General features: G+C 46.4%; 2 protein-coding genes across 2 annotated transcripts; one reads left to right on the forward strand and one right to left on the reverse strand.

The window, feature by feature from the left end:
* Positions 1-141: 141 nt before the first annotated feature.
* On the forward strand, positions 142-5479 carry CYS1 (cystin 1). The gene is made up of 3 exons (XM_081906653.1): positions 142-790; positions 2917-2969; positions 4882-5479. The coding sequence occupies exons 1-3, from the start codon at positions 449-451 to the stop codon at positions 4976-4978; spliced, it is 492 nt and encodes a 163-aa protein (XP_081762779.1). The 5' UTR covers positions 142-448; the 3' UTR covers positions 4979-5479.
* Positions 5480-6683: 1204 nt separating this feature from the next.
* On the reverse strand, positions 6684-17942 carry KLF11 (KLF transcription factor 11). Its single transcript, XM_081906314.1, has 4 exons — positions 17795-17942; positions 14461-14721; positions 12438-13431; positions 6684-10587 (listed from the first exon to the last, which is right to left on the reverse strand). The coding sequence occupies exons 1-4, from the start codon at positions 17837-17839 to the stop codon at positions 10292-10294; spliced, it is 1596 nt and encodes a 531-aa protein (XP_081762440.1). The 5' UTR covers positions 17840-17942; the 3' UTR covers positions 6684-10291.
* Positions 17943-23785: the final 5843 nt, after the last annotated feature.

Here is a 23785-nt window from a genome sequence, read left to right on the forward strand (position 1 = left end):
AAAATACTCTTTTAAGAATATTTGCCCAGAGACTATTTTTGAAACCAACCTCATTCTGAGGAAGGAGGTTACACCCATTTGGTTTCTTTCAAGGCCAAATTCTTGGAATTAAAAAAAAAAAAGAGGGGGGGAGGGAGGGAGGGAAGGGAGGACTGAAAATAATTCCAACTTCGCTTTTCTTGCTTTAAGCCGGAGCTGGATTTCCAGCTCCTTTGCTTGCTACCGTTTTCGTCCTTAGGTTAGAAACAAAACCGCTTAACTTTGTGATCAAGGGAAAGATATATATATTTCCAAGGACGAGGCGAGGAGCCAGGATCCCACCCGCCCTCTCTCTGCCTCCGCCCGCCAAGCCCCAGCAACAGTTGAGCTCTGGAACCCGAACGATGGGTCTGCCGGAGGAGCAGCGCTAGGCAGGGGCGGCCGCGAGCCACACAGCCGGGCGTCGGCGATGGGCACGGGCAGCAGCAGGCCGGGGAAAGGGCGCAGCTCGGTGAAGCCCTGGCGTGGCCCCGGCCGGGGCAGCGGGAGCATCAGCGCCCCCGCCAGGCAGGGCCGAGCAGAGGAGGAGCAGGGCGCGGAGCCCAGGTGCTACAGCCAAACGCCGGCGCGCGCCACCACCTCGCCGTCGGCGGGCGAGTCCGACTCGGACTCGGAGCTTCTGGACCGGGTGCTGGAGGAGTGCAACGACGAAGGGCTCGGGCAGCCGACGGGGAGGCGACGCCGCCGCCCCCTCCTCCTCGGGGCCGCCGGGGATGGCTGCTCCCGCCCGGCAGAGGGCAGCGGCGAGGAGGTAAGGCGGTGCTGCATGTCGGTGGGGAGGCGAGACGGCGCGTCCAGGGTTTCCATTCACGCATTTTTGGAAAAGCGAGCTGAGCATCTAGTAGACGGGCGGGCAACATTTCTCCGATGCAAATAGGGACGTCCTATTCCACAATAGTAATGATGATCGGTTGCCCCAAGCCACTCTGGGCGGCTTCCCAAGGGTTTTTTTCCTTGGCTGGGGGGGGGGGTGTCGTATGGCTCCATATCCTCCAGCATTTCTGCCGTAGAAATAGGAACGTCCTAAAGAAAAGCCGGACATCCCAGGATCAAATCAGGAACCGGGTTGGCTTCTGTAAATCTGGGGTTGTCGTTGGAAAATAGGCACTTTTGGAAGGTCTGGGAGAGGGAGCAAGATCCTGGAAGAAAGCGCGCGCCTTATTGGCATGTGCACTGTCTTAAGGGCGCTTCCAGGCAGCTGTTTTTTGCGGGGTGGGAGTCTGTCCCGCAGGCGCAAAGCCGAGGCGCGGGATTCCGGTTGGTTTGGGCCGCTTGCGCAGCGCGCTTTCTGAAGCGGCCTGGCGTGCTGGAAAGCGGGATAACAAATGATTCGACGCCGCATGGAATCATAGAATTGTGAGGGAGCCCGACGGTGATCTAGTTCTAGTCCAAACCCCTGCAAGCACAAGAGCCAACGCCTGACTGCCGAGGGGTCTTCGACCCCCCCCCCCCAGTAAAATATTTGTGAGGGCCGGACAAATTTGATAGGCATTGCCATTCAAATAGTGTATGTGCTCTGCGTTGTGTGATCGATTATGCGGGAAGGGGCTTCCCCCCCTTCAATATTTTATTCAAGTTGGCCCCCTGCTGCAAAGCAGAAATCTCAGCTGAAGCACCTAATCTCTGCTTTGGAACCTCCCTGGAAGGCGAGTGCACCTCCTTCCAAGGGAGCCCAACAGGTCTGTCACAAAGCTATTCCCCATCATAATACCTTCCCCTCAAACAAACAAGGACAGATGCTAAAGAAACACCCAAATTGTTGAACTTTCCCACAAACTCTGGGTTAAATGTTCAATAAGCAGGCTGCCTGGCTCTGGAGGTGATCCAGGAATTGCTTTAAGAAAGGCATTTTGCATGGCTTGAACTCAGAGGATTGGCATATTTGTGGTCCACATGGGTCCTGTGTTTGAAACTATAACAGAGCTAAATGCATAAGAATGAGCTAGTTAGTAAGAACCGTCTCATCCCACATGAACTGACCCAGAGCCTGTCACCTGAGGTCCTTCTCCGTGTGCCCCTTCCATGGGACATCTGGAGGGTGGCAACAGTGCATTTTTTAACGAAGTAGTTCATTTTGACCAGCTTTGATCCAAATCGAGAAAGAAGAACCTAGCTGTTTTGTGTTGATAATGTGCACAAAGCCTCAGCCCTCCTTTGAATTCTAGTTTTATGAAAAAATACTCTGCTTGCTATAGTGTTAAGTGAAACAATGCCATCTTGTGGCTTACCTTCTTAACCATTCCTGGCTGTGCCCTGATTTGGTGTGTGACAAACACAGCCATTCTGTGGTTTCATATGAAAACTTTTTTAAAGCACGGTGCCACAGGGATCTCTCCTGCACAAGACCTGCTGAAACGAATAGAAATTATGCAACAGCATCAGTGTACTTAATAGGCTCTGTGCTATGACTGGCATTTCTTGGGGTGGTGGTGGGACTGTCACGGATGTAATGTTGGGTCTCTTCACTATGTTTAAGAGTGCATAGTGGCAGAAAAAAGGAGGACAGGTATTACAGGAAAATAATGACACACTGTTGAGATTGTGTTGTAATTGAAACTCCTTTCAGGTTTGGGTAATGTTACAGGCATCTTTCCCTGGCAGGGCTCTAAAATAGAATCCTGCAGCAGGATATCTGCTAAGTCAACAGACATAAGAGAGGGGTCTGGATGCTGCAGATGCACGCTTAATTCGTTGTTCCTGAATGCAAAACAGGTGCCACACAGTTCCTCAGCTCTCACTTAATCACAGTTACGAGATCAGAGATAAACCACAGAAAATTACCACTCCCACCTTCCCTGTGCACAAAGGAGCACAAACTTCAGTGAATTTGATTTTTCATTGTGTGTCACCCATGATGTCCTGTTGATTTGTTCCCAGGTGTTTTCAGCAAGATCCACTCCAGGCCTAGAGAGCAACAACTTTGCCAACCAGTAAGTCGCCAGAATTCAAATGACAATCCTTTCAGCCATGGGCATTGTTTTGTTTTTACAGAATACTTCTATCCCACCTCAGAACCGCAGGAAGTTATCAGAGCAGCTTACAAAAGATTCTGTCAATAATAATAAAAAAGGCATTCGAATCTGGCACCAGGAACAGAAATGGCCCTCTGGTGGCAGCAGGATTACTCAGGTGGCATTTCGGTGTGCTCATCCTTCGTCTCTCCTGGTTCTGCCCACTGAGGTCCTCTGGAGCAAGGGAGTGGGTCTGAGGAGCTGGAATTCGCTCCATCCCATGATGAAGGCAAGCCTTTCCTTGTTGGCGGTTGCCAGGCAACAGCTCCCACTGAGGACCTCTGAGGCAAGGGAGTCCTGCTGTGAGGAATTGGCTTTCAGCCCATGATGGAGGCGAGAGTATCATTATTCTTCTTTGCAGAAAAGGGCACCGTTTCCACCTATATCGTTTAAGGTTACCAGACGTCCCCGTTTCCTGGGGACAGTCCCCGGATTTACAAATCAGTCGCCTGATAAAGTCCTTTCATTCCTACTGAAGTTGAAAAGTGTCCCTGGATTCATTGAAAAAAATCTGGTAACCTTAATATAGTTCATCTCTTGCTTAACAGTCTGGGAACCAACACACACACACACTGCGTATTACAGGCACATAGGAAACGTTCAGCTTTTTGATGGCCACGAAGCCCGATTGGAATGCTGTTATTTTTATCCTTGTGTAAGTGTGGAGAAGTCCACTCACCCTGAGGCAAACTGGAGGAGACCAAACGTCATCAGAATTTGGTTGCCTTAATTTAGATTTTGAGTGAGTTCCCCTAAGTAGGGACAGCCGTTTCCTCAAGAAGCGTGTTGGGAAATTTGAAAATAATTATTCATAGCATCCAATGTCTTTGCCTTAAAAATAAATAAATCACTCTGCTGTGTGATGCAGAACAGGACGGGGAAAGGTCTAGAATTGCCTGACAAGCATTCCCACTACAGTTCTGCACTTCTTGCTAAAGGAGGAAAGCATCTGTCTTTTATTTATAGGCTTAAAGGTAACGGGACCCCTGACCATTAGGTCCAGTCGCAGACGACTCTGGGGTTACGGGCTCATCTCGCTTTATTGGCCGAGGAAACCGGCGTACAGTCATGTGGCCAGCATGACTAAGCCGCTTCTGGCGAACCAGAGCAGCGCACGGAAACACCGTTTACCTTCCTGCCAGAGCGGTACCTATTTATCTACTTGCACTTCGTGCTTTCGAACTGCTAGCTTGGCAGGAGCAGGGACTGAGCAACGGGAGCTCACCCCATCACGGGGATTCGAACCGTTAGCCCTAGGCTCTGGTTTAACCCACAGCGCCACCCATGTCCCATTATATTATATTATATTATATTATATTATATTATATTATATTATATTATATTATATTATAATATTTATAGGCTTACTGATGTTTAATTAAAGAGGTTCCTTTACTACAATTTTGTTTTAGCTTGATATTTATTATTCCAGAACAATTCTTTCTGCTGTCCTTACAATTTGCATGACTTCTCCCTCATTTAAATTAAATATGCCCAGATCCCAGAGGATATATTTCCACCTCTTCCACACATACAGACACATTTCCTTTTCAAAAAGTTCCTGCTTTTGTTCCGAGCTCAATTTTATTTAGCATTTCAAGGTGGGGCGTAAATATTCTGGATAAATATTTATTTTTAAAAGTGTGTAGATAGGAGACAAAAGATATTCAAAGTAAAAAAAAAAACGGGCTCTGTGCAGAAATAACAGTTTGCTATTGGGGTGCAGAAAAATTGGGCCTCTCCTTCATTTAGTTCTGCATATTGACTATAGTTTGTTTGTTTGTATTTTTTATTATTATTATTATTATTATTATTATTATTATTTCTGCAGGCTACCACTCAAGAAGCTTGATAGGCAGGCCAAGATATCCTACGATTACTCCGAAGAGGAGCTGATGGCAACGATTGAGCAGGAATACTGTCGCTGAAGCCGGTTGTGGGCTGTGCCAACAGTGACTTGTGAACAAGCTCACTATGGGGCGAGATAGTTGAAGCTGCAGCGGTGTTTCTCAGAGAGGTGTTTTCTCTGGGATGGGGTGGGGAGGGGTGGGGAAGCAAGAGCAGAGAAGAAGGCATGCCACTATCCAAGAAGGCTGGTAGAATCCTCAAACAGGCTGGAGAAGCTTCTGCAGAGTTCTCTCTGCCATTATGTCAGGATGTGGCCTTATAGGGACTCTGTTGTGTCCATTTGGGAAAATACATCTCCAAAGCTGGCGCTTCTACAGATGGAATGTCATGTTTTCCTGATATCTTAAAATCATGACTTATGAAGGCACCATCACCTTTGTCCTCAAAGTCTTGGGAGACTTGCAGCAAGCGACTTGAATGCTTGTTTTCGACTGCACTTTTCCGTTTCTGTGTGCCAGCTTTGATCCTGTCAGACCCCAAGCACTAATCTGTACATTATTAAAGCATATATTCCCAGCAAATTGTACCAGCCTCTTGTAGTTTTAAGATTCTCCGTGATCACTGGAATGAATCGAGAGGAAATTTATCAGCCATGCGTCCAAGCTAAATGCTAGCTCTTAACAATATTAAAGCAGGCACTGTTTCCTCCCCTTTTCTGTGAGCAGTTTAACTGACACCATAAGATGCTCTCTGCTTCCGATTTCTCCTGCCTCTGCCTTTTGCTGGTGCTGAACATAGTTCTTGTAGGTTGATCTTGTTCAAATTAAAAGAAAATTCTATTTGAGGTTCAACAGCAGAGGTGCTAGAGAAAACCTTACAGGATTAGGCAAGCTTAAAACACAAATGCTAATGAAATGTTGGCATAAAGCTTAAACAAAATGTGTATTCATAACGTAATCCAGTGCTCATACAGCAAATGCCAGAGGCTAAATTTTAACTTTGGGTGGTACCTGTACTTCCTGTTCTTTTATCTTTTTTTTTTTTTACAAATATGTACACATCATGCAGCTTCGATATTTTTCTACAATTAAGTGTTTGGTGTTTATGCGACATTCATGGAGACAGCTTAGGACTGCGAAACAATTCAAGAATTGGCCAGCGCTTTGCAGGAAATTACTTGGAATAGATACAGATGTACCTAAAACCAAGGTCCATCGCACTATGGAAACCTTCTGGGATGCACATGCCATTCTTCTGTCAGTCTGTTTTTTGAAGCAGGAAATTCCCTGCAAAAATCAGCTGAGGCTGATGGAACCACGTACGCTGCTTTGAAAACATGCCCACTCAAGTCAAGTGGTTGGCGGATTTCCCCAGGAACCTTTTCCTTTAGAATGAAAGCCACTTGTTCCAGATAGCAGCCAGCTTCCCTTGCCAAAACATATACCCTTTCATCATCTTAATGGTCCCATTCATCTCTCAAAGGGCCCCCTTCCAGACACCCTTTCTATTGTGCATTCGTGAGGATTTGTGCACAAGATGCTATCGGCTGGTCATGCCCAATCCTTGTTTTCAATACTCTTTGCTGATGCAAAGGTTTGGTTGCATCAGGGTTGACTGCAATATTCTGCAGATGTTGTGCATGTGAAGCACTTTTGAGTGTTTCAAAGTGTGGTGTAAATGCAAAGCATTCGTATCGGCCAAGAAAAACGTTGCTTTCTCTTCTTTCCCTATTGTTTTGAGGTAAAAGGAGAGCTGTCAGAGGGGAGGAGAAACGGCAAAACCATCTATGCAAATATTCACTTTACTAGAAGAGGGATTACAATGCAGCCCTTGAAGGAATACAAACAATATTTGCATATACACACAAATACAGGAATCCCACAATAAAATGAACAGAAAGACAAAACAAGGTTTATAAAATATTAGGCACAATATTTTACTACACCAAACATAAATTCCCATAATTTTAAGTCAGGTAATAATCAGCATGGGAGAGGGGGGGAGAGAATTAGGAAACTTTTTGAAAAGCCTTGCAATTGCACAAGGGAAATCTTTTGACTTCTGGCAACTTTTGATGAACTTCAATGGAATTAAACCAGAGAAAAATGGACTATTGCGTCTGCATATTGTCAGAAAGGGGCAGAGACAGTGGTTCCAGACTAATCAAGTTGTTGCATTTTGGTTTTATATACACTGCATTTCTGCCATGTAGCTTGTCTTCTCACCAGCTCCTTTTTTTAAGACTGAACGTGTATAATATTCATTTTTGTTCCATTAGGTGATCATAAAGTGAAGGGGGGAAAATCTATTTATACTCATCTTGCACCTTCTAACATGTTTCAGAGGAGCCACAGATCTGCTGGCTCGTGAAATAAAGTTTATTATTTATAGTAAATCAAACACACAAATACAGTAAGGTGCAGTATGGGTAACATTCCATGCGTGCAGAACTAGTGACCCATCAAATGCAGTCCACTCACCTAGGAGAACTTCCTGGAAACTTCCTATCCTTTCCATCTGCTTAATCACCTGCCAAGCCACAATGTACCGCTGGAAACTGCAATAGGCTTGGTAGTTCACACAATGCGGCAGCATTGGTTTAACATCAATTTCAAAGTCTGCCTGCTTCCTGCTTCCAATATACTTGAATTGGGAATATAGGCCAGATTAGTTTAAATTGATGAGAATCTTTCAATGCGTAATTCCCATATCCATGACTACTTTTTTAAAAAAAAAATTAATTGGGTGCTTCTGTTATGGTCAACTTCATGAACGTTAGTTGTCAATAATGGACAGGGAGGTAGATGAATGCTTAAAATGGGCAAACTGATTGCAGTGGCTCTGCAGGCTCTCAACATATGATGTGATGCTGGTAGAGTTGCCAACCAGTCTTTTTTCTTGGCAGAGATCCTGCCCCTGACTTGCAAAAATTTAGCAGCTGAAGCTCTTCATAGCATGCGAATGAAGTGCTAGGGTGAGTTTCACTTTCTCAGTTTCTGTAGATCAGGCTGCTGCCGGAGGTACAAAAGCAGATACTGGCAAACCTATTCAACAGTACTGCCCAAGCCAGCCATGCCGATGTTGTTGGACTGCAACTCCTATAATCTCTGGCCATTGGTCATGCTGGTTGGGGCTGATGGGAGCAACAGCAGGAGGGCCACACATACCATATCCCTGCCCTAGGCATTGCGCTGAAAGTGAGGGTACATTGGTGCAGGTGTTTTAGAACTGCATTTCTCAAGCCACTTACTCCAGATGTGTTTCCAAGTAAACTCCCACCATCTGTGGAAATATTCTCCAATGGCTCCAACATAAATTGGCAAATGCACCGCAATCTTGGCTGAATAATAAAGAGATCAGGTTGAGATTCCAACTGCGAGAGGTCTACCTAGTTTCAGATACCAATGAAGTGTCAGATATTACTTATTCCACACACACATATATACATACACATCTGATCATGCTTTCTCGTCATCATTAGAACAATTATCTCAGCTTGATTAAATATTATGTATACAGAATCGAGCAAATCATGTGAAATGGCAGCTGAATGGTCCACCCTTAATTTTAGTTCTCTTCCATCAGCCGTCCTTTCATTTCACTCACTCATCCAATGTGCTGTGGAAAAGGAGACCACAACAACAGCAGTTAACATCTCCACAAAGCGCTTTTGCTCCAATGCTAAGAATATTTGGGTCACTTTTGTGAGAAACGAATTGTTGATCTGGAACAATCCGTTGCCAGTCAGCAATTTCCCATTATAAACCCAGCACATTTTGAAAGTGGCAAGACAGGAGCCGATTTGAGTACTGAACCCTGAATGTCCAATTGCTTCTGTTGCCTTGTTTATTCTCTTTACCTATGAACTACTCAAGTGAGAATTATTTAAGGTGCTGTCTGTTGTGGTTGTGTCATTGATCAGATTTCCAAATGTTTGCTTGGATGATTATAAAAATGGTTATGCAGGCACTGCATTTTCAGCCTTTACTTCAAATCATAAATCCTCCCCCGACTTTATTTAGATCAAAACAATAGCTCAATGTGGTTTGGGCATTTCCCTTAAGGGGTCCTTATACTCATTACTATTAACAGATCAAGGGCATAATCCAAAGCTAGGCACTTATTTTTCCCACTGAAGTCATAAGGGATATATTGATGGACATGCTTAACTTTCACTCTGAAGGGAATGTGATCCGAAAGTTCTTCCGTTCTGAAGACGGGATATACAGAAGTCCTTGCGGTTTGGCAGGACCGTCCCAATGGACAGACAAGCTGCCCCCAAGCCTTCAAACGTTACCAGCACTCAAATTAAAAGGGCACTTCTCACGTTGCAATTAATAAATGTAGGGGGCACTTTAGCAAGTCACTCCTTTGCCACAAAATACACATGAACAAGGTCCACCAAACTTACCCAACTCAAGTCAGACCAGCAGACTGCAAGCAGGGAAGCAACAAGTAGGATTTTGTTCACACAAGCAAATCTGAATGCAGTGGTGAATATATGAAGCCCTGCCACTGTACAATCGTACACATACAGGAGCTTCAAGTAGCCAATGTACCACATCCACTAATCCATACGTGTTTACACACCAACAACTGACTAACAGAGGGTGTGCATTATGGAATGGTGTCTAGGGTTAAAACCTTTTGAGTGTGCAGTTGACCATGTGGAATTACTGCACAGGGACGCACATGGTCAGTGCTGCACCTAAATTGGTCCTGAGCTAGTTATAGGCATCAACAATACCTAGGCCTCAATATTCAGACATTTGGGAAAGAACGACACTGCTTTAAAATGTGGCACAGCAGGTAATCCTAAAGTGGATTCAGTTGCTAGACTGGAGTTCAGACACTCTGAAATTACAAATTAGTTTGGATTCCGTTCAGGAAAAAAAAAAATTCCAAGTGGTACCTCTGATGTTGCTTTTCACTCTTCTCGCAGGGTGATTTTGCAAGATCAGGCCACAGCTAAACTCGTAAGATAGGGGGAAAAAAACAAGTTTAACATGCCGGGGGGGGGGGAACCCACCCTGTTTCACTTTTCATCAACCACTGTTAACTCAACAGAAAATATATGTTTGCAAAGCCCATTGCCAACATTTCCATCAAAAATATTCTCCCTCCTCCCCCCAAGTGCTGGTGAATGCCCTAAAAGCATTGGAGAAAACAAAAGGATAACAGAAATAAAACATTAACATTTAAATAGGGCTTAATACGAAGGGATGGGGAGGAAAAAGAGAGGGCAGAAGACTTTACAGGATTTTCCTCCTCCACAATATAAATGCAACCACTCTTGGATACTTTGAAAAAACAAAACAAAAAAACAGTCAAAGCTGGTTTTTTGGAAACCACCCAAGTTCCTCTTGAAATGTTCATCTTCCAAAGCAGGCCTGCTAGCCAGAAGACAGCATAGGCAGAAGCATGCTCAAAGGAGTCTCACTCTTAGGCTTCTCCATGGTTGCAATTCTGTTCAGTTTGCCAACTTCTGTCTGCCAGCTGGGCACTTTCTTTGTCGTCATGTGGCGGCGAGCGTGTTTCGTCAGGTGATCGCTGCGCATGAAGCGGCGGTCACAGACCGGACAGGCAAACTTCTTCTCCCCTGTGTGAGTTCTGCGGTGGCGAGAGAGTTCATCGGAGCGGGCGAACTTCTTGTCACAACCTTCCCAGCTACAGGTGAAAGGTTTCTCTCCTGGAAAGAAGGAAGCATAGGCAGGTAGGTGGGGGAATCAAAGGGAACCCAAGAACAAGACAGATGGTTTTACCAAAGAGGTCATACATTGCCACACAAACCATCTCTAGTTTAGGACTGGCTTTTTTTTTCTATAGCAGAGTATGTGAAGAAAGGACAAGACAAGAGGCAATTCATTCAACTGCAGGAACTGCTCTTGAATCTGCACTTACTAAGAAGTACTACAGAGGTCAGGGGGCTTCTCCTCTAAAGAATAAATAGAGCAAGAAGTTTTATAAAAAAAAGACCTCCTTTGTTCCCAACACATCCCGGGACATACCCTTTCGTCAAGGGATTACCGTCTTTACAATTAAAATGCTAAAGGTCAGTATTTTTCACCCCCAAGATAAAAGAATACGACACCCATGATGGCCCGTGTTATGAAATAACCCTTCTCTTTAAATTCATTTCCCTAAAGTTACACCAGGTCTTAAGTCTATTTACTGCACAGTGTTATCGTTCTTACTTAGAAGTTAAGCCTGTAGACCTGCTCAGACCTACTCAATGCAATTAGGGCTCTCTTCAGACTTTCTGTATCCTGAACCAAGAGGGCTCCAGACCACAAGGAAGACTCTACATGCATACAGCTGTACACATGTGGTGGCTCTTTCCAGATCTTCTACTGAACATTCAGAGGGTGGGGGGTTTTTTGGAGGGGGGAGTCCCCCAGTCTCCACCTAGACATTTAGATGCAAGGAATTTAGAAGCTCTAAACCAGTGATGGGGGTGGGGAAAACCAGTGGCCTTCCATATGTTACTGGACTCCAACTCCCATCAGCCCCAAACAGCATGGTAAATATTCTGGCAAGATCATGGGAGCTGTAGTCTAGCAACATTGGAATAGCTGCAGTTTCCCCATTCCTCTTTTGGTCTTCCTAAAAACAGTCCCTCTCCACTAAACAAGAAATGTTCTACTATCAAGTCCCGTATTTCCACACTCCTGAAATGTCCATATTCAGTCATGTTGCTAGACAACCACTAAAGACATGCGAGTGGGACTTTCAACACTGTGTGGCGTAGCTCTCTTCAGTGTCCCCTTCAGGCCATACTCATTTTACTCCTCCCATGCAGTTTTCAGTCTCTTCCCATAGTCAGCCATCTGGGACCACTGAGCACATTTAGGGCTTTTAGTCTACCCTCACTGCCACCCCAATAGGCTTTCTATTCTCTCTTTTTTGTACTCTGCAAACTTCGAAATCCACCAGGAGCCTGGTGCATTTTGCACTTGGCTATCAGCCACTTGTGACGATGCCAAGGCACCAGGATGGTGCCTGATGTACCCACCATCTGGAGATCCTTGGATCTTGCCGGTTTTCACACAGTAGCGAAGGATCCTGTAGAATTCTATCTGTTATATTTTATCTGCACAATCAGAACGAATTTCAGGAACCAAAAGTTGTATTGAAAAATACGACTTTAGAGGTGCCTTGCCCCCAAATGGCAACTAGACATTCTGTTTTGGCGACTGTAACCCTGGTTTAAGGAGCCATTTGGTGCCTAGCTTATACATCTAACACTGCTCACAGCTGAATTATACCAATTCAGACCATGGGTCGATCTGGCTCAGTTTCATCTAGGCCGTATGGCTGTTCTGCTCAAAGCTTTCAGGCATGCATCTCCCCCAGCCCTACCTGCAGAAACAAGGATTAAACCAGGGACTTTCTGAATACAAGGCCACTGAGCAACAGCTCTTCCCCTCTTGGGTTTGTGCAGTGCCCTATTGGCTACTTAAGCAACAACATCCCCACTTGAGTATCTGCAACAGAGGGATTAGAAGAGGCAGATCACATCCACAGCTCTTCTATACATACCGGTATGAGTACGCAGGTGGGCTTTGAGGTGAGAGCTTTTGAAGTACGTCTTCCTGCAGCCCGGGAAGTTGCAAACGTAATTTCTCCTCCGGGAAAAGTCAATTAGAGGTGCGCTGCTTTGGCCAGAGGCAATGAAAACCGGAGCAGGGGCCAGGGGCAACAATTTGGTATTCCCAACAGACATCACAGTTTGTTGGCAAGGAGGCGCCTGGGCAACAGCAGCCTGCGGAAGAACCAACATAACAGTCCCCTGAGGCATGGAAGGCCCCATCAGCACAGGCTGAGAAACTGGGGCTGTGTGGGGTAGGATGGGTTTGACCGTCGCTGCCATCTGAGCAGAGGGCTTTAGGAAGCCTGGGACTATACCTCTTTGTCCGTCCAAGGGGATCATTTGGCAGATCACTTGGGGGTTAGAGAGCGGGGAGGCTAGCAGCGAGGGGGACGTCTGCTGTGGGTCACTTTCGCAAGCGTTTGGGAAAGGGGTCTGCTGCGAAGCAAGCCTCACAGGTCCACGTCCTTTGCTGGCGGCTCTGGAACAACCTGAGCCATGCAAATACGGTTCATGTCCTGGCGAAGTGCCACAAGCTATGCTGTCCGCAATGTCGCAGTCTTGCAAGGCTGCAGGATGTCTCTCATCTTGCGCCTCGTGCCCATTTGCAGAAACACTGGCGCCCGATGCAGCTTCCACTTTTGTTTGCACAGGAGGAAGGTGGGAGTAACTGGGACTGTCCCCGGTGTGACGGATCACGCTGGTTGCCCTTGCTCTGCAACGCTGAGGAGCAACTTGCTCCGCTCTCGCTGGCTTCTGGCTGGACTCCCTCCCCAAATTCAGGGCAGCTGGCTTGGGTGCAGGAAGAGCACAACCTGGAGGAGTGATCAGGCAGGCAGACATGTTCGTCTTGATTGTCCTCGGTTTTGAGTAAGTGGCTTGGGACAAAAGCGGTGCTGTTGTGGAAGGCTCAACAAAATCTGGACTATAGGGTGGTGTCATACACTATATTTAAAGGGGGGAAAGAAGCAGAGGTAGTATACATATACCAAAATACAACTTTAGGTATGATCATTCCTAGCTTTTATATTTATAACATTTAAGTGTAAGTCAGACACTTTATTATTATTAATTATTATTATTATTATTATTACTTTCCCCACACAAAAGCTTTAGACAACCATAATGGTATTCAAAGACCCTGGTTTGGTTTTCCCCCAGAGAGATTATTAAGGATTAGTTTAGCTAGGAGGGGCTCATCTTACAGTATGTCAGCCTGGCTCTACAAGGCATGGGGTGAAATCCACTCCAGCGCTTTGATGAGTGGGGTCATCTAGTGCTGCTGACTTGCATGTAGTAAATAACCAAGTGTCTACTCAGAAGAAAGCTGCAATGAGTTCAGTGGGCCTTACTCCCAGGTAAGGGGGGGGGCTATAGTGTTTTATCTAGGCTGCCAGGGCTTCTCTGGATGACAAGATCTTTTTGCACCAGGTCAGTGAGGACCACTTGCTTTTTAGAATTCTCCCATATATACAAAACTCCCTGTGCGCCTTCTGGACTGCATCTGTAGGTTTCCTCCTCTGTGTCAAATAAGTGTTGTTTACTTTTTAATACATGGAAGATGGATCTCCCTCGGGAGGTTCTGGACTCTCCTTCCCTGGAGGATCTCTAAGCAGAGGCTGGATAGCCATCAGTCATGGATGCTTTGGCTGAGTTGTTGTGTGTGTGTGTGTGTGTGTATATATATATAAATAATATCATCATCATCTGGAGGATCCCAGGATAGGGAAGACTGCATTATTCCAAAATAAACTCAAACACATCGTTAACTAAACTGAAGCAACTGTACTTGTGAGTGGAAATGTATGCTGTTCTCTTAGAGCTTATTGCATAATAAATGCCCTCAAGCCAAACCAAGAAATTACTGCTAACAGATTAAATGGGGGACATATTCATGTCTTTCCTCTTAAAAATATTCATATCGATTCCATGCAAATACATTTTGTTTCAGGGTTTGTTTGTTTTTTTCCTTACCAGTGTGGATAAAAAGTTATAATCCTTAGGCAACTCAGACGTGAGTTCAGTGTGCATTGAGAAATCACCTGAATCTGAGACAGGTGTAAGAGGCCTTATCTTCAACAGGTCGCCTTTCTGTGATCTTTGACCCCAGGAGCTCATACAAACAAGTGCCTCTACTGCTTCTATGTCGTTCTGTTCCAAGGTGCTACAAGTAGACCTTTCACTGTCGTGACGCTGCCGTTCACGTATGGATTCATAGATGTCCACAATGTCAACCTAGAGATAAGTGAGCCATTATTTGTAAGTCACACGGAAAACAAGCATATGCCCTATTGTCTGCTTTTAAAAAGGCACCATACATGCCAGAGTCCCAATCCAGTTTCTAAGCCGGCACACATGAGCAGAAGAAAGGCTATAGCTTAATACTTAGTACAGTACATTTCCTGTATTCAGAGCTCCATGTTCTATCTATCACCTGCTAAAATAATAACAGGTAGCAATGACTGGCAGCCAAGGGAGTGCTGCTGCCAGTCAGTGAAAGCAGTACTAGGCTGGCCTGACCAATGAGCTGACTCAGCATGCATGCATATCAATTGCTGGGTAATTCACAGGTGAATTCAGTTGCTTTCCTACACTGAACTGCTTTGAGTGTGATGCGTATTCAAATACATATCCTGTACACTTTCTGGTACAACCAAGTTGCACAGTAATACCTTTTTTATGTGCAACTCAAATTGAATCAGGGCCCCAGAGAGATTTAAAAAGCAAAATCTGGCTGCCAACTTCGCTCTTCCACAGGAAAGTTATTCCTTTCTTCAGTTAGCACAGACCATGTGCTAAATGAAGACCATGGCAACAACAGAGAGAGGGGGGGGGTCAGCACACGCATGTGTGCATGTGCTGGGAAAGGTCCGAGAAGATGTAACATCTGCAGCATTGATTCAACTTTCTAAAGTGACTTCCCAGAATGACACAGTATTTAATGTTAATATTCCAAAACTGCAGGGAAGATGAGACATGGTGGGGGATCATTTTATCTCCAGTTTTGTTCAGTGATGGTTTCTTGGAAAGAGTAATAAATACAGGCAACACAACAGGTCGCTGAAATAAATGCCCAGTATGGTTGACTCATGTATTGGTCAAAGCCACCATATTTTGTTGGTCATGAGCATCTCCCTATAGCAAATAAGTGCAATGCAGATACCTTTCACCAGTCTAGAACCCCCCATGTGCACAGGATTCTACTCCCTATTCAGTTCACACTCAAAACTGGCAATTAGAAGCCCAGAATAAAAAGGAAAGTGGAATCAGCCTGCTGAACAGTAAGCCATGTAGTGGCTGCAGACAATTATTATGCTCCCTTAGATGCCGCAGAGCTGCCATGTGCATATATTTACTACTACTACTACTACTACTACTACTACTACTAATAATAATAATAATAAATGAACCCAACAGAAAGCACCTATTCACATGGTAAAGCTTGAAACTGATACATTTAATGAGGTAAAATATTCCAGAATATAAGGAGAAATGCTTAAAAACCAGCAGGAATTATCCATTTGCTTGCAACTGATGAACATTATTTTCCTTGGGTGCTAAAACGATATCTGTGTCAAATTAATAAGATTTAAAAGAACTTGCGGGAGGGGGACAGCCTATTCGAAGGCTAGAGAATCCAAGATGAGAAACGTTTAAGAAGAAGAATTTTAGGTTCGCTTGCAGTTCGTGACAATTATTAATCCACAATCGCTTGATAAGCTTCGGAAGGAAGGAGGAAATAAGTTCAACGCGCCTTGGTCTGCTTTCCAAGCAGGCACGCGCGGCTCCATAACTTAGCCTGGCGGCTTGTCCTTAAATCACCTCCTTTCACCCAGACACTGCAGAGGCAAGCTGGATGAGCTGGCACACAGTACAACAGAAGCGGGCTGCAAAAGCAGAGCCAGAGCCATCACAAAGACGGCAGAAAATACCCCACCAATTCACTGTACCAAGGAACACTACCAAACGGCAGGTCCAATTGCCCAACCGACCTCCCCCCCCTTCCTCGCACTGTCTTTGCTTTAATAACAGTATTTTTTAAAAAAACGGGGGGGGGGAGGAAACGGCATGCAGATCAGCAAAATGACGATGTCCATGCGGATTGGGTGGAAGGAAGCGAAGCGCCACCTTCCAAAAGGGAGGGAATGGGGCGGAAGGCTTTCTCCCCCCCCCCTCATGGGATCCAGAGCAACCACCCACTCCAAATATAGCTCAGGGGTGGGGGGGGGAGGAGTGGGGCGACGTCATGCATCAAAATAGCCATGTGAGCAAGTGGGTGGTGGTCTCTGGCTGAGCCACTGCTGGGAAGCCCTGTGAGGCGGGGTAGCTCTGCCCACAAGGTCCAAAAGTAAAGGCTGCCTGCGTGGGTGGGGTGGGGGGTCTAGGACTCTCTCTCTCTCTCTCTTTTTGCAATGACACAAGTTAACAAAGAAAGAAACCCTCCTCAAAGGTTGAGGCTCTCACCTCCCCTGAGCCGCGAGACCACTCCTCCCTGCATTTACTGTAATCTCTCTAATACTCATGCAACAACCGGGCAACTGCGGGATCACTGGGATTACTCATGCTGATGCACATTATTCGATGTGCGTCAGTGTAAGACATCACCACCACCACCACCCTAGATCCAGCAAAGCGGCAGTTTCGTGCAGGCTGGACTGACTGGCAAGCCTGCCTGCTCCATGGAAACTAAGCAGAACTTCCTTCCCAATAAACCTGGGGCAGGATCGGGGGTGGCGCAAGAAGGACAAACGTCCAGGGCATCCCACACGCTTATGCTTGCATAGCTCCCAGTCACCAGAAGCGAGGGAGGGTGGAAAGGAGCAGCATTAACCTATTATGCACCATCATAAGCCTTCACCAAGTCCAGGTAAGTTAGCAAGGACCTGGCCCGGAGGAAAGGCTAGCGTTAATGGGCTTTGTTGGCACGACCCCTCCCGGATTTGCAGTGAACCGCCCGGGGAAAAGCGGCATATAAGTTTAGTCCATAGAAATAAAATAAAAATAAGAGAGGAAGGCTGTCCCCCCACCCCCCCCAGCGCCACGCGCATCTCTCGCTCCCATCACCTTGGTGTCTTGGCAACCCATGGATTGCGGAGACGAGATGAAATCAAGCAATAAATAAGAAAGGCTAGTTGTTCTCCTTCCTCAATTCTCCTCAGTGCCTCCCCCTCACACCCCGCATGCACCTCAAGTCGTTTGCACCTTTTGGAAAGCGAGGAGGATTAGAAGCGGGGAGTAAAATCGAGGCAGGCTGGGTCTTTTTGCCCTGCATCCGCGCCCCCCCCCCCGTGCAGCAAGTGGTACTCACCGCGGGGGCATCTCCCATCGCCTCGACGCAGGGCGAGGTATGCATGGTGGAAGCTCCCGCAGGCAGCAGCGATGTGACAAAGCCAGCAAGAGCTGCAGCCAGAACCGCCTCCTCCTCCTCCTCCTCCTCCTCCGCCTGCTTGCTTGCTTGCTTGCCTGCCTGCCTCCCACCTTCCTCCTCCCGCCCTCCCTCCTCCGAGGGAGGCGAGCAGCCAAAACACAGAGGGAAACACACCAAAACACTCCATACAGCAAAAGCAGCTGGGAGGCGGGCGAAGGTAGGAGGAGAGAACGAAAGGGGAAGAGGGAGGAGGGAGAGGCTGCTCGCCAATCGCAGCACGAGCTTCCTCCGGGCTGGCCAATGGGCTCCGCCGGGCGGCGTGATTGCCTCGTGCAGCTATGCTGATAGCAGGAAAGGCCCCTCGTGGGCACGTTCCGCGGCGGCGAGCCGAGTAGCCGAACCACCTTCTGGAAACTAGGGGAAAGGTCGGCGCGAGGAGAAGGAGGGAGGGAGGGAGGAGCCTGGCTGGGCCAGAGGAAGGGCGGGGCCGGCTGGCTGTCAGTAAGCGGGGAGGCGGCAAGCCAGCCAGGGAATGCCCGGACGTGAGAGCGGGAAGGGGCGGGGGCGGGGACGAGAGCGAGGGGGCGTGTTGCGAGGCAGGGCGCGCGCGCGCGCGGCAAAGAGACCAGGCTGAGAGCGTCGACGACGTCGCCGCCCCCACCCCAGCAACAGCGCCGCGCGCTTCTGGCAGCCCCGCCCGCGGCTCGAGATCGTGCAGCCGAGCGTGACGCGGTGTCCTTTCTCGCCACACACGCTATTATTGCCAGATGTTGCGTTTCGGCCACGCAGAGTGGCCGTTAAAGGGCGTGGCTCCTCTGCGGAACCATCCTGCCCTGAGGAAAAGCCTCGTTACACCTTCTTTTCGAATAGTCCCCGTCTTTTCCGTTTTTATTGGTTAATCTTTTTTTTAAAAAAAATAACCCACACAAAAAAAAACACATACATAGTCGACAAAACTTATACAGTGTGTATATATATATATATGCAGGTTTTGGTGTCCTCGGGTGTCTTCCCGTGTAAAAGTTGGGGTGTCTAGGCGACGTTTCGACGAGGTCTCACTCGTCATCTTCAGGCTGGTGCTTTCGGCTTCTTGTTACTGGAACAGAGCAGGATCTCAGTGTTTGAGTTCCTATAAATACTGTTGAGGGGGTGTGGTGTATAGCCTCCAATGTTCTGGGCAGAGAGGAAGTTCCCAGGCTAGTGTGCCTTTTCTTCTTTTGTTCCTTAATTACTTGAGGGATATCTTGAGTGATTTCTTGAGTGATATCCTGAGTACCACTTAGGTGGGTCATTAGGTGTGGATTAGTTGCTAAAGCAAAACAGGGTTACGAAGCTAATCCAAAAAGAAACACCCCCCAAAAACCAAGACACAGAAGAAAACAATGGCATGGCCCTCCTTCCTTATATCAAGGGCACTACAGATAAAATTAGCAAAATCCTCCATAAACACAATATCAAAACAGCCTTTTGCACCAACCAAAAAATAGCCAATATCCTCAGAAACCCCAAGGATAAAATCCAGTTGGAAAACCAAGGGGTCTATGAAATACCCTGCAAAGTCTGCCCAGCCACGTACATTGGACAAACAAACAGACGAATAAATGCACGTATCGCAGAACACAAGAATGCCGTCAAAAAAGAAGAAAAAACTTCCTCTCTTTTCCAACACATGAAAGAAACAGGACACGAAATTAATTTTGCAGATTCCAAATTGCTCTTTAACATGGAACATCACCACAAGAGAATAATCATGGAAGCCATCGAGATAGAGAAACACCCTCACAACATGAACAAACGTGACGACACATCCCGCTTGCCAGACATCTGGAAATTAGCCCTCCCCACAAAAACTGACACCAGATCCAGAGGCACACAGAACGCCATCACCAATCAACCACACCAGACCCAAACCCAGACCCTCTCCACAGATAAATTACAGACACCATCCAGTAGCCAAACCATGGTGGCACCTCCGGATGCTGCACCCCCCTGCAATCCCTACACAGATCTGGCTGACACAGGCCACAAAACCACAGCTCGCCCCTATACACGAAGCCAAGCCAGAGCACAACTAAGTGCAGTACAGCCATCTTCTCAGAAAAACTCTTCACAAAGTTCAAGAGGTCAAGACACAAAGACTTTAGCAACTAATCCACACCTAATGACCCACCTAAGTGGTACTCAGGATATCACTCAAGAAATCACTCAAGATATCCCTCAAGTAATTAAGGAACAAAAGAAGAAAAGGCACACTAGCCTGGGAACTTCCTCTCTGCCCAGAACATTGGAGGCTATACACCACACCCCCTCAACAGTATTTATAGGAACTCAAACACTGAGATCCTGCTCTGTTCCAGTAACAAGAAGCCGAAAGCACCAGCCTGAAGATGACGAGTGAGACCTCGTCGAAACGTCGCCTAGACACCCCAACTTTTACACGGGAAGACACCCGAGGACACCAAAACCTGCATATATATATATATATATACTGTACTGCTTGCGTGCATAAAAATGAAACATTAGAATAAAAGACCAATTTGAAACATTTCTCCCCGCCCCCCTTTAATTCAAGTTATAATTAAAATTGAAGCTAAAAGCAAATGAGATGCCAACTTCTGCATGTCTGGAGTATTCTTATTTATTAAATTTCTATATTGTACCGCCCTGCAGGGCAGGTTATAATACAAAAACAAAACAAAAAATAACAGAATTACTGTATAGAATTGGAAGGGGTCCTAAGGGTCAACTATAATGCAGGGATCTCAACTAAAAGCATCCATGACAGATGGCCATTGTAATGAACAGACCAAATACCTTCTCCCCCCCCCCCCCAGTTTAAAAGGCCACAGATTTTAGAGGGATAGGCTTGCATGAATGAAATGTTTTTAGCAGGTGCCGAAAAGAGAGTGGGAGCAGCCAGTAGTACACAGACAGGGAGCTGAAAAGCACTTTCCCAGTGCTGTTTTCTGGACTTGGTCCTGCAATTAGGGCCAGGACCACTGTAATACAAAGCTCCCAATTCCCCAATTCCAGGATTATATCACACTCCTGTGACTACATGCTATGCACGGTTGGCAGAAATGGGAGCTGATTTGAAGGGAATTGCATCTGCTTGACTTTTCTGCAGTAACCAGAGCCTAGCTAAAAGGATATAAGTGGGTCAGTATGATTGCGGATGGAATAGATCCTAGTTCTGTGTGTGGAGCGCTGTTGCAGAGATCTGTGGTCCCCCTGCCTTTCTAATGCTACTTGTATTAATTTGGGTTGCTTACACAGCCTCCAAGTGTCTCTATTTTCCAGAGACAGACCCAGATTTGCAGAAGCCATCCTGGTTTCTGTTTTGACCCTGGAATGTCGCACTTTTCCTTACAACGTCCCTATTTTCCTCAGATAAATGTTGGAGGGTATGAACTTACCGTGCTTAAAAGTCACAAGGATCACAGTACTATCAGGCAAAAACACAACAAAGGCAGGTACGGCAGATAACATAGGATGGGGATCCCATCCTCTGAGTATGCTTGAGAAAGGAGGTTCAGGTGCAGTTAGGTAATGTTAAACTCTGGACTTGGTGGTTTTTCAGGACTCCTCTCTAGATGGTAAGGTGTGTTACTTGCATTGGCAGGGGTTGGCCTAAGTCACTTTCAACTCTAGGGGAGGAATTCAATGTCATACTCTTCTGATCATGCTTTTCTGCTTCCCTGGTGCAACAATTCCCCCCTCTCCCTCCCTGTTCTTGGGGTTCTCCTGGCACACACCCCCCAAGCAGATTTGGAGGAGAGCTCCATTGTGCTATCAGGAGCCCTTGCACTGGCTTCCACTAGCATGCTGGGTAACTGAATCAGGGCCACAGATTTTCCTTCAAAAGGTGGTTAGCCAGTCCAGCTGCATTTAGAAAAAGCTCAGTTCAATTAAGAAGAAGAAGAAGAAGAAGAAGAAGAAGAAGAAGAAGAAGAAGAAGAAGAAGAAGAGCAGCTTTCAAGATACAGAGGGACACAATGCAGTATACACAAACAGATCTGCAAAGCAACAAAGGCGCCCAATGGCTGTTGCTATTTTTCTTGGGGAAGAAGCAGTTCCGCAAAGGAGCAATTGCAAAGTCATGAAGTGCAAGGGGGGATGGGTGCAGCTTTCCCCCTGCCTGTCATTTTTTGTTCCAAATCACTCCTCCTGCCCCTCAGCCACTTCTCCCCCCATTGCTCTAAGCGAAAGAGGGTCAGAGGCCAAGGCAAGTCCTGAAAACGCCAGTAATGCCAGCCTGGCAGCCCGAAACTAGGGGAGAGGTCAAAACACAGAGAGGAACAGCTTGCCTCCGCAAATAGAAGTGAACCTGGGAATGGGGCGACAGCTGTCTCTTTTACAAATGAGAAGGATTCTTGAATGGTTGCTGGCAAGCTGTGGAAGTGAAAAAGAAAACCCCCACCAGGCTTGGCATTTGGGAGTTGGCAGTGACATGAGCCACGTTCCACACAGCGTTGTCCTGAAACCAGGGGTCAAATCTGTGTCAGGGTGCCTTGTACTACATTTGAGCACCTAATCCAAACATAGCAGGAACTCTTCCCCTGGGGACCTGGGCGGTGCGGAGGGAGAAGGGGGGGGAGGGCACCGATTCAGCACTACCTGAGAGTAAGAGAACAGCCTGGCCCTTCACTTCCCCCAAAAACACTATTTCTTTTAAAGAGAGAGAGAGAGAGAAAGAGATTGAGGACATGTTTTTAAAGTATGACAGGCAGAGGCTATTCTAGGTTTTAACAGAGGAAGAGAAGCACGTCTTATTTCTAAAGCAGCATACTGTGAGATACAATGACAGTGATACCTTTTCTGTGAACTGCCCTGAGACCTCCAGGTATAGGGCGGTATATAAATTCAATCAATCAATCAGCGACAGACCCATTTCATTGTATTCATCGCACATTTGGAAGATAGTGGTGGGGAACCTCAGGTCTGTGTGAGGTAAGAATTTACTTCTGTACCACCTTGTTCTTACCCAGGTGAGGGAGCACCTTTAAATAAAACATAGAACCAAATAATAATAACATTCTCTGTGTTCTGTAGGAACCTGGTTTATTGCAATAGGACAGCCTTGCCAACCAGCTGCTCAACTGCTACTTAGAAGGGCTGCCCCAAGATACATCAGAACAAAGCTTACCGTATATAGGCTGCTAACACCACAGTGCATAAAGAGTCATCAAAACATCTCTAAACACCCTTCTACATACATTAAGAAAGGTTACAGGTCATGGGATGTAAAATAGGCATGGCTTCATACAGATATCAACTTCCTTGGGGTGTCCCAAAACAATTGGTCTCAAATGTTGCACCTCTATCACCATTCCTCTGGCAACCAGGCCTTCGTGGTGCTGTTGACATTCCTTTCTTTATCTCACTTTCGCTTGCCTCTCCTATCTATTTCCCAGGAGACTTCAAGGATAGGTTTGGATTTTCACTCTGATGTTAACTGGAACAACATCCTTAAAAGACCGTTTGTGCCACTTTCAGGGTTAGATAGGAAAGGAATGCAGCATTGGAGTCATGATAGGTAGGCACACAAACAAAATCAAGGCTAGAAAGGTTCAATACACTTAATGTTGGAACATTTTTAAAATTAATAAAATCTACACCCTGGGCCTCCAACTCTTACATCATGTGGACCTCATTAGTTCTGGCAGGGCAAAGGAAAACCCTTCAACTGATGTTATGGAGATGTCAGGTGACTAACAGGTATGCAGCTTTTCCTAGGGTAAAGGTAAAGGGACCCCTGATCATTAGGTCCAGACGTGGCCGACTCTGGGGTTGTGGCGCTCATCTCGCTTTATTGTACAGATTCTGGGTCATGTGGCCAGCATGACTAAGCCACTTCTGGTGATTCAGAACAGCACACAGAAACACTGTTTACCTTCCCGCCGGAGCGGTACCTATTTATCTACTTGCACT

The sequence above is a fragment of the Podarcis melisellensis genome (genome assembly GCF_964234715.1).
Source record: "Podarcis melisellensis genome assembly, chromosome: 3".
Classification (NCBI taxonomy): domain Eukaryota; kingdom Metazoa; phylum Chordata; class Lepidosauria; order Squamata; family Lacertidae; genus Podarcis; species Podarcis melisellensis.

Excerpts from the sequence above, each read along its gene's own strand:
- CYS1 (XM_081906653.1), top strand. The coding sequence starts at position 449 with ATGGGCACGGGCAGCAGCAGGCCGGGGAAAGGGCGCAGCTCGGTGAAG. Across the intron at positions 791-2,916 it reads CAGAGGGCAGCGGCGAGGAG|GTGTTTTCAGCAAGATCCAC; the intron begins GTAAGGCGGTGC and ends ATTTGTTCCCAG. Across the intron at positions 2,970-4,881 it reads AGCAACAACTTTGCCAACCA|GCTACCACTCAAGAAGCTTG; the intron begins GTAAGTCGCCAG and ends TTATTTCTGCAG.
- KLF11 (XM_081906314.1), bottom strand. The coding sequence starts at position 17,839 with ATGCATACCTCGCCCTGCGTCGAGGCGATGGGAGATGCCCCCGCG. Across the intron at positions 14,722-17,794 it reads CGATGGGAGATGCCCCCGCG|GTTGACATTGTGGACATCTA; the intron begins GTGAGTACCACT and ends ACTTATCTCTAG. Across the intron at positions 10,588-12,437 it reads CCACCTGCGTACTCATACCG|GAGAGAAACCTTTCACCTGT; the intron begins GTATGTATAGAA and ends CCTTCTTTCCAG.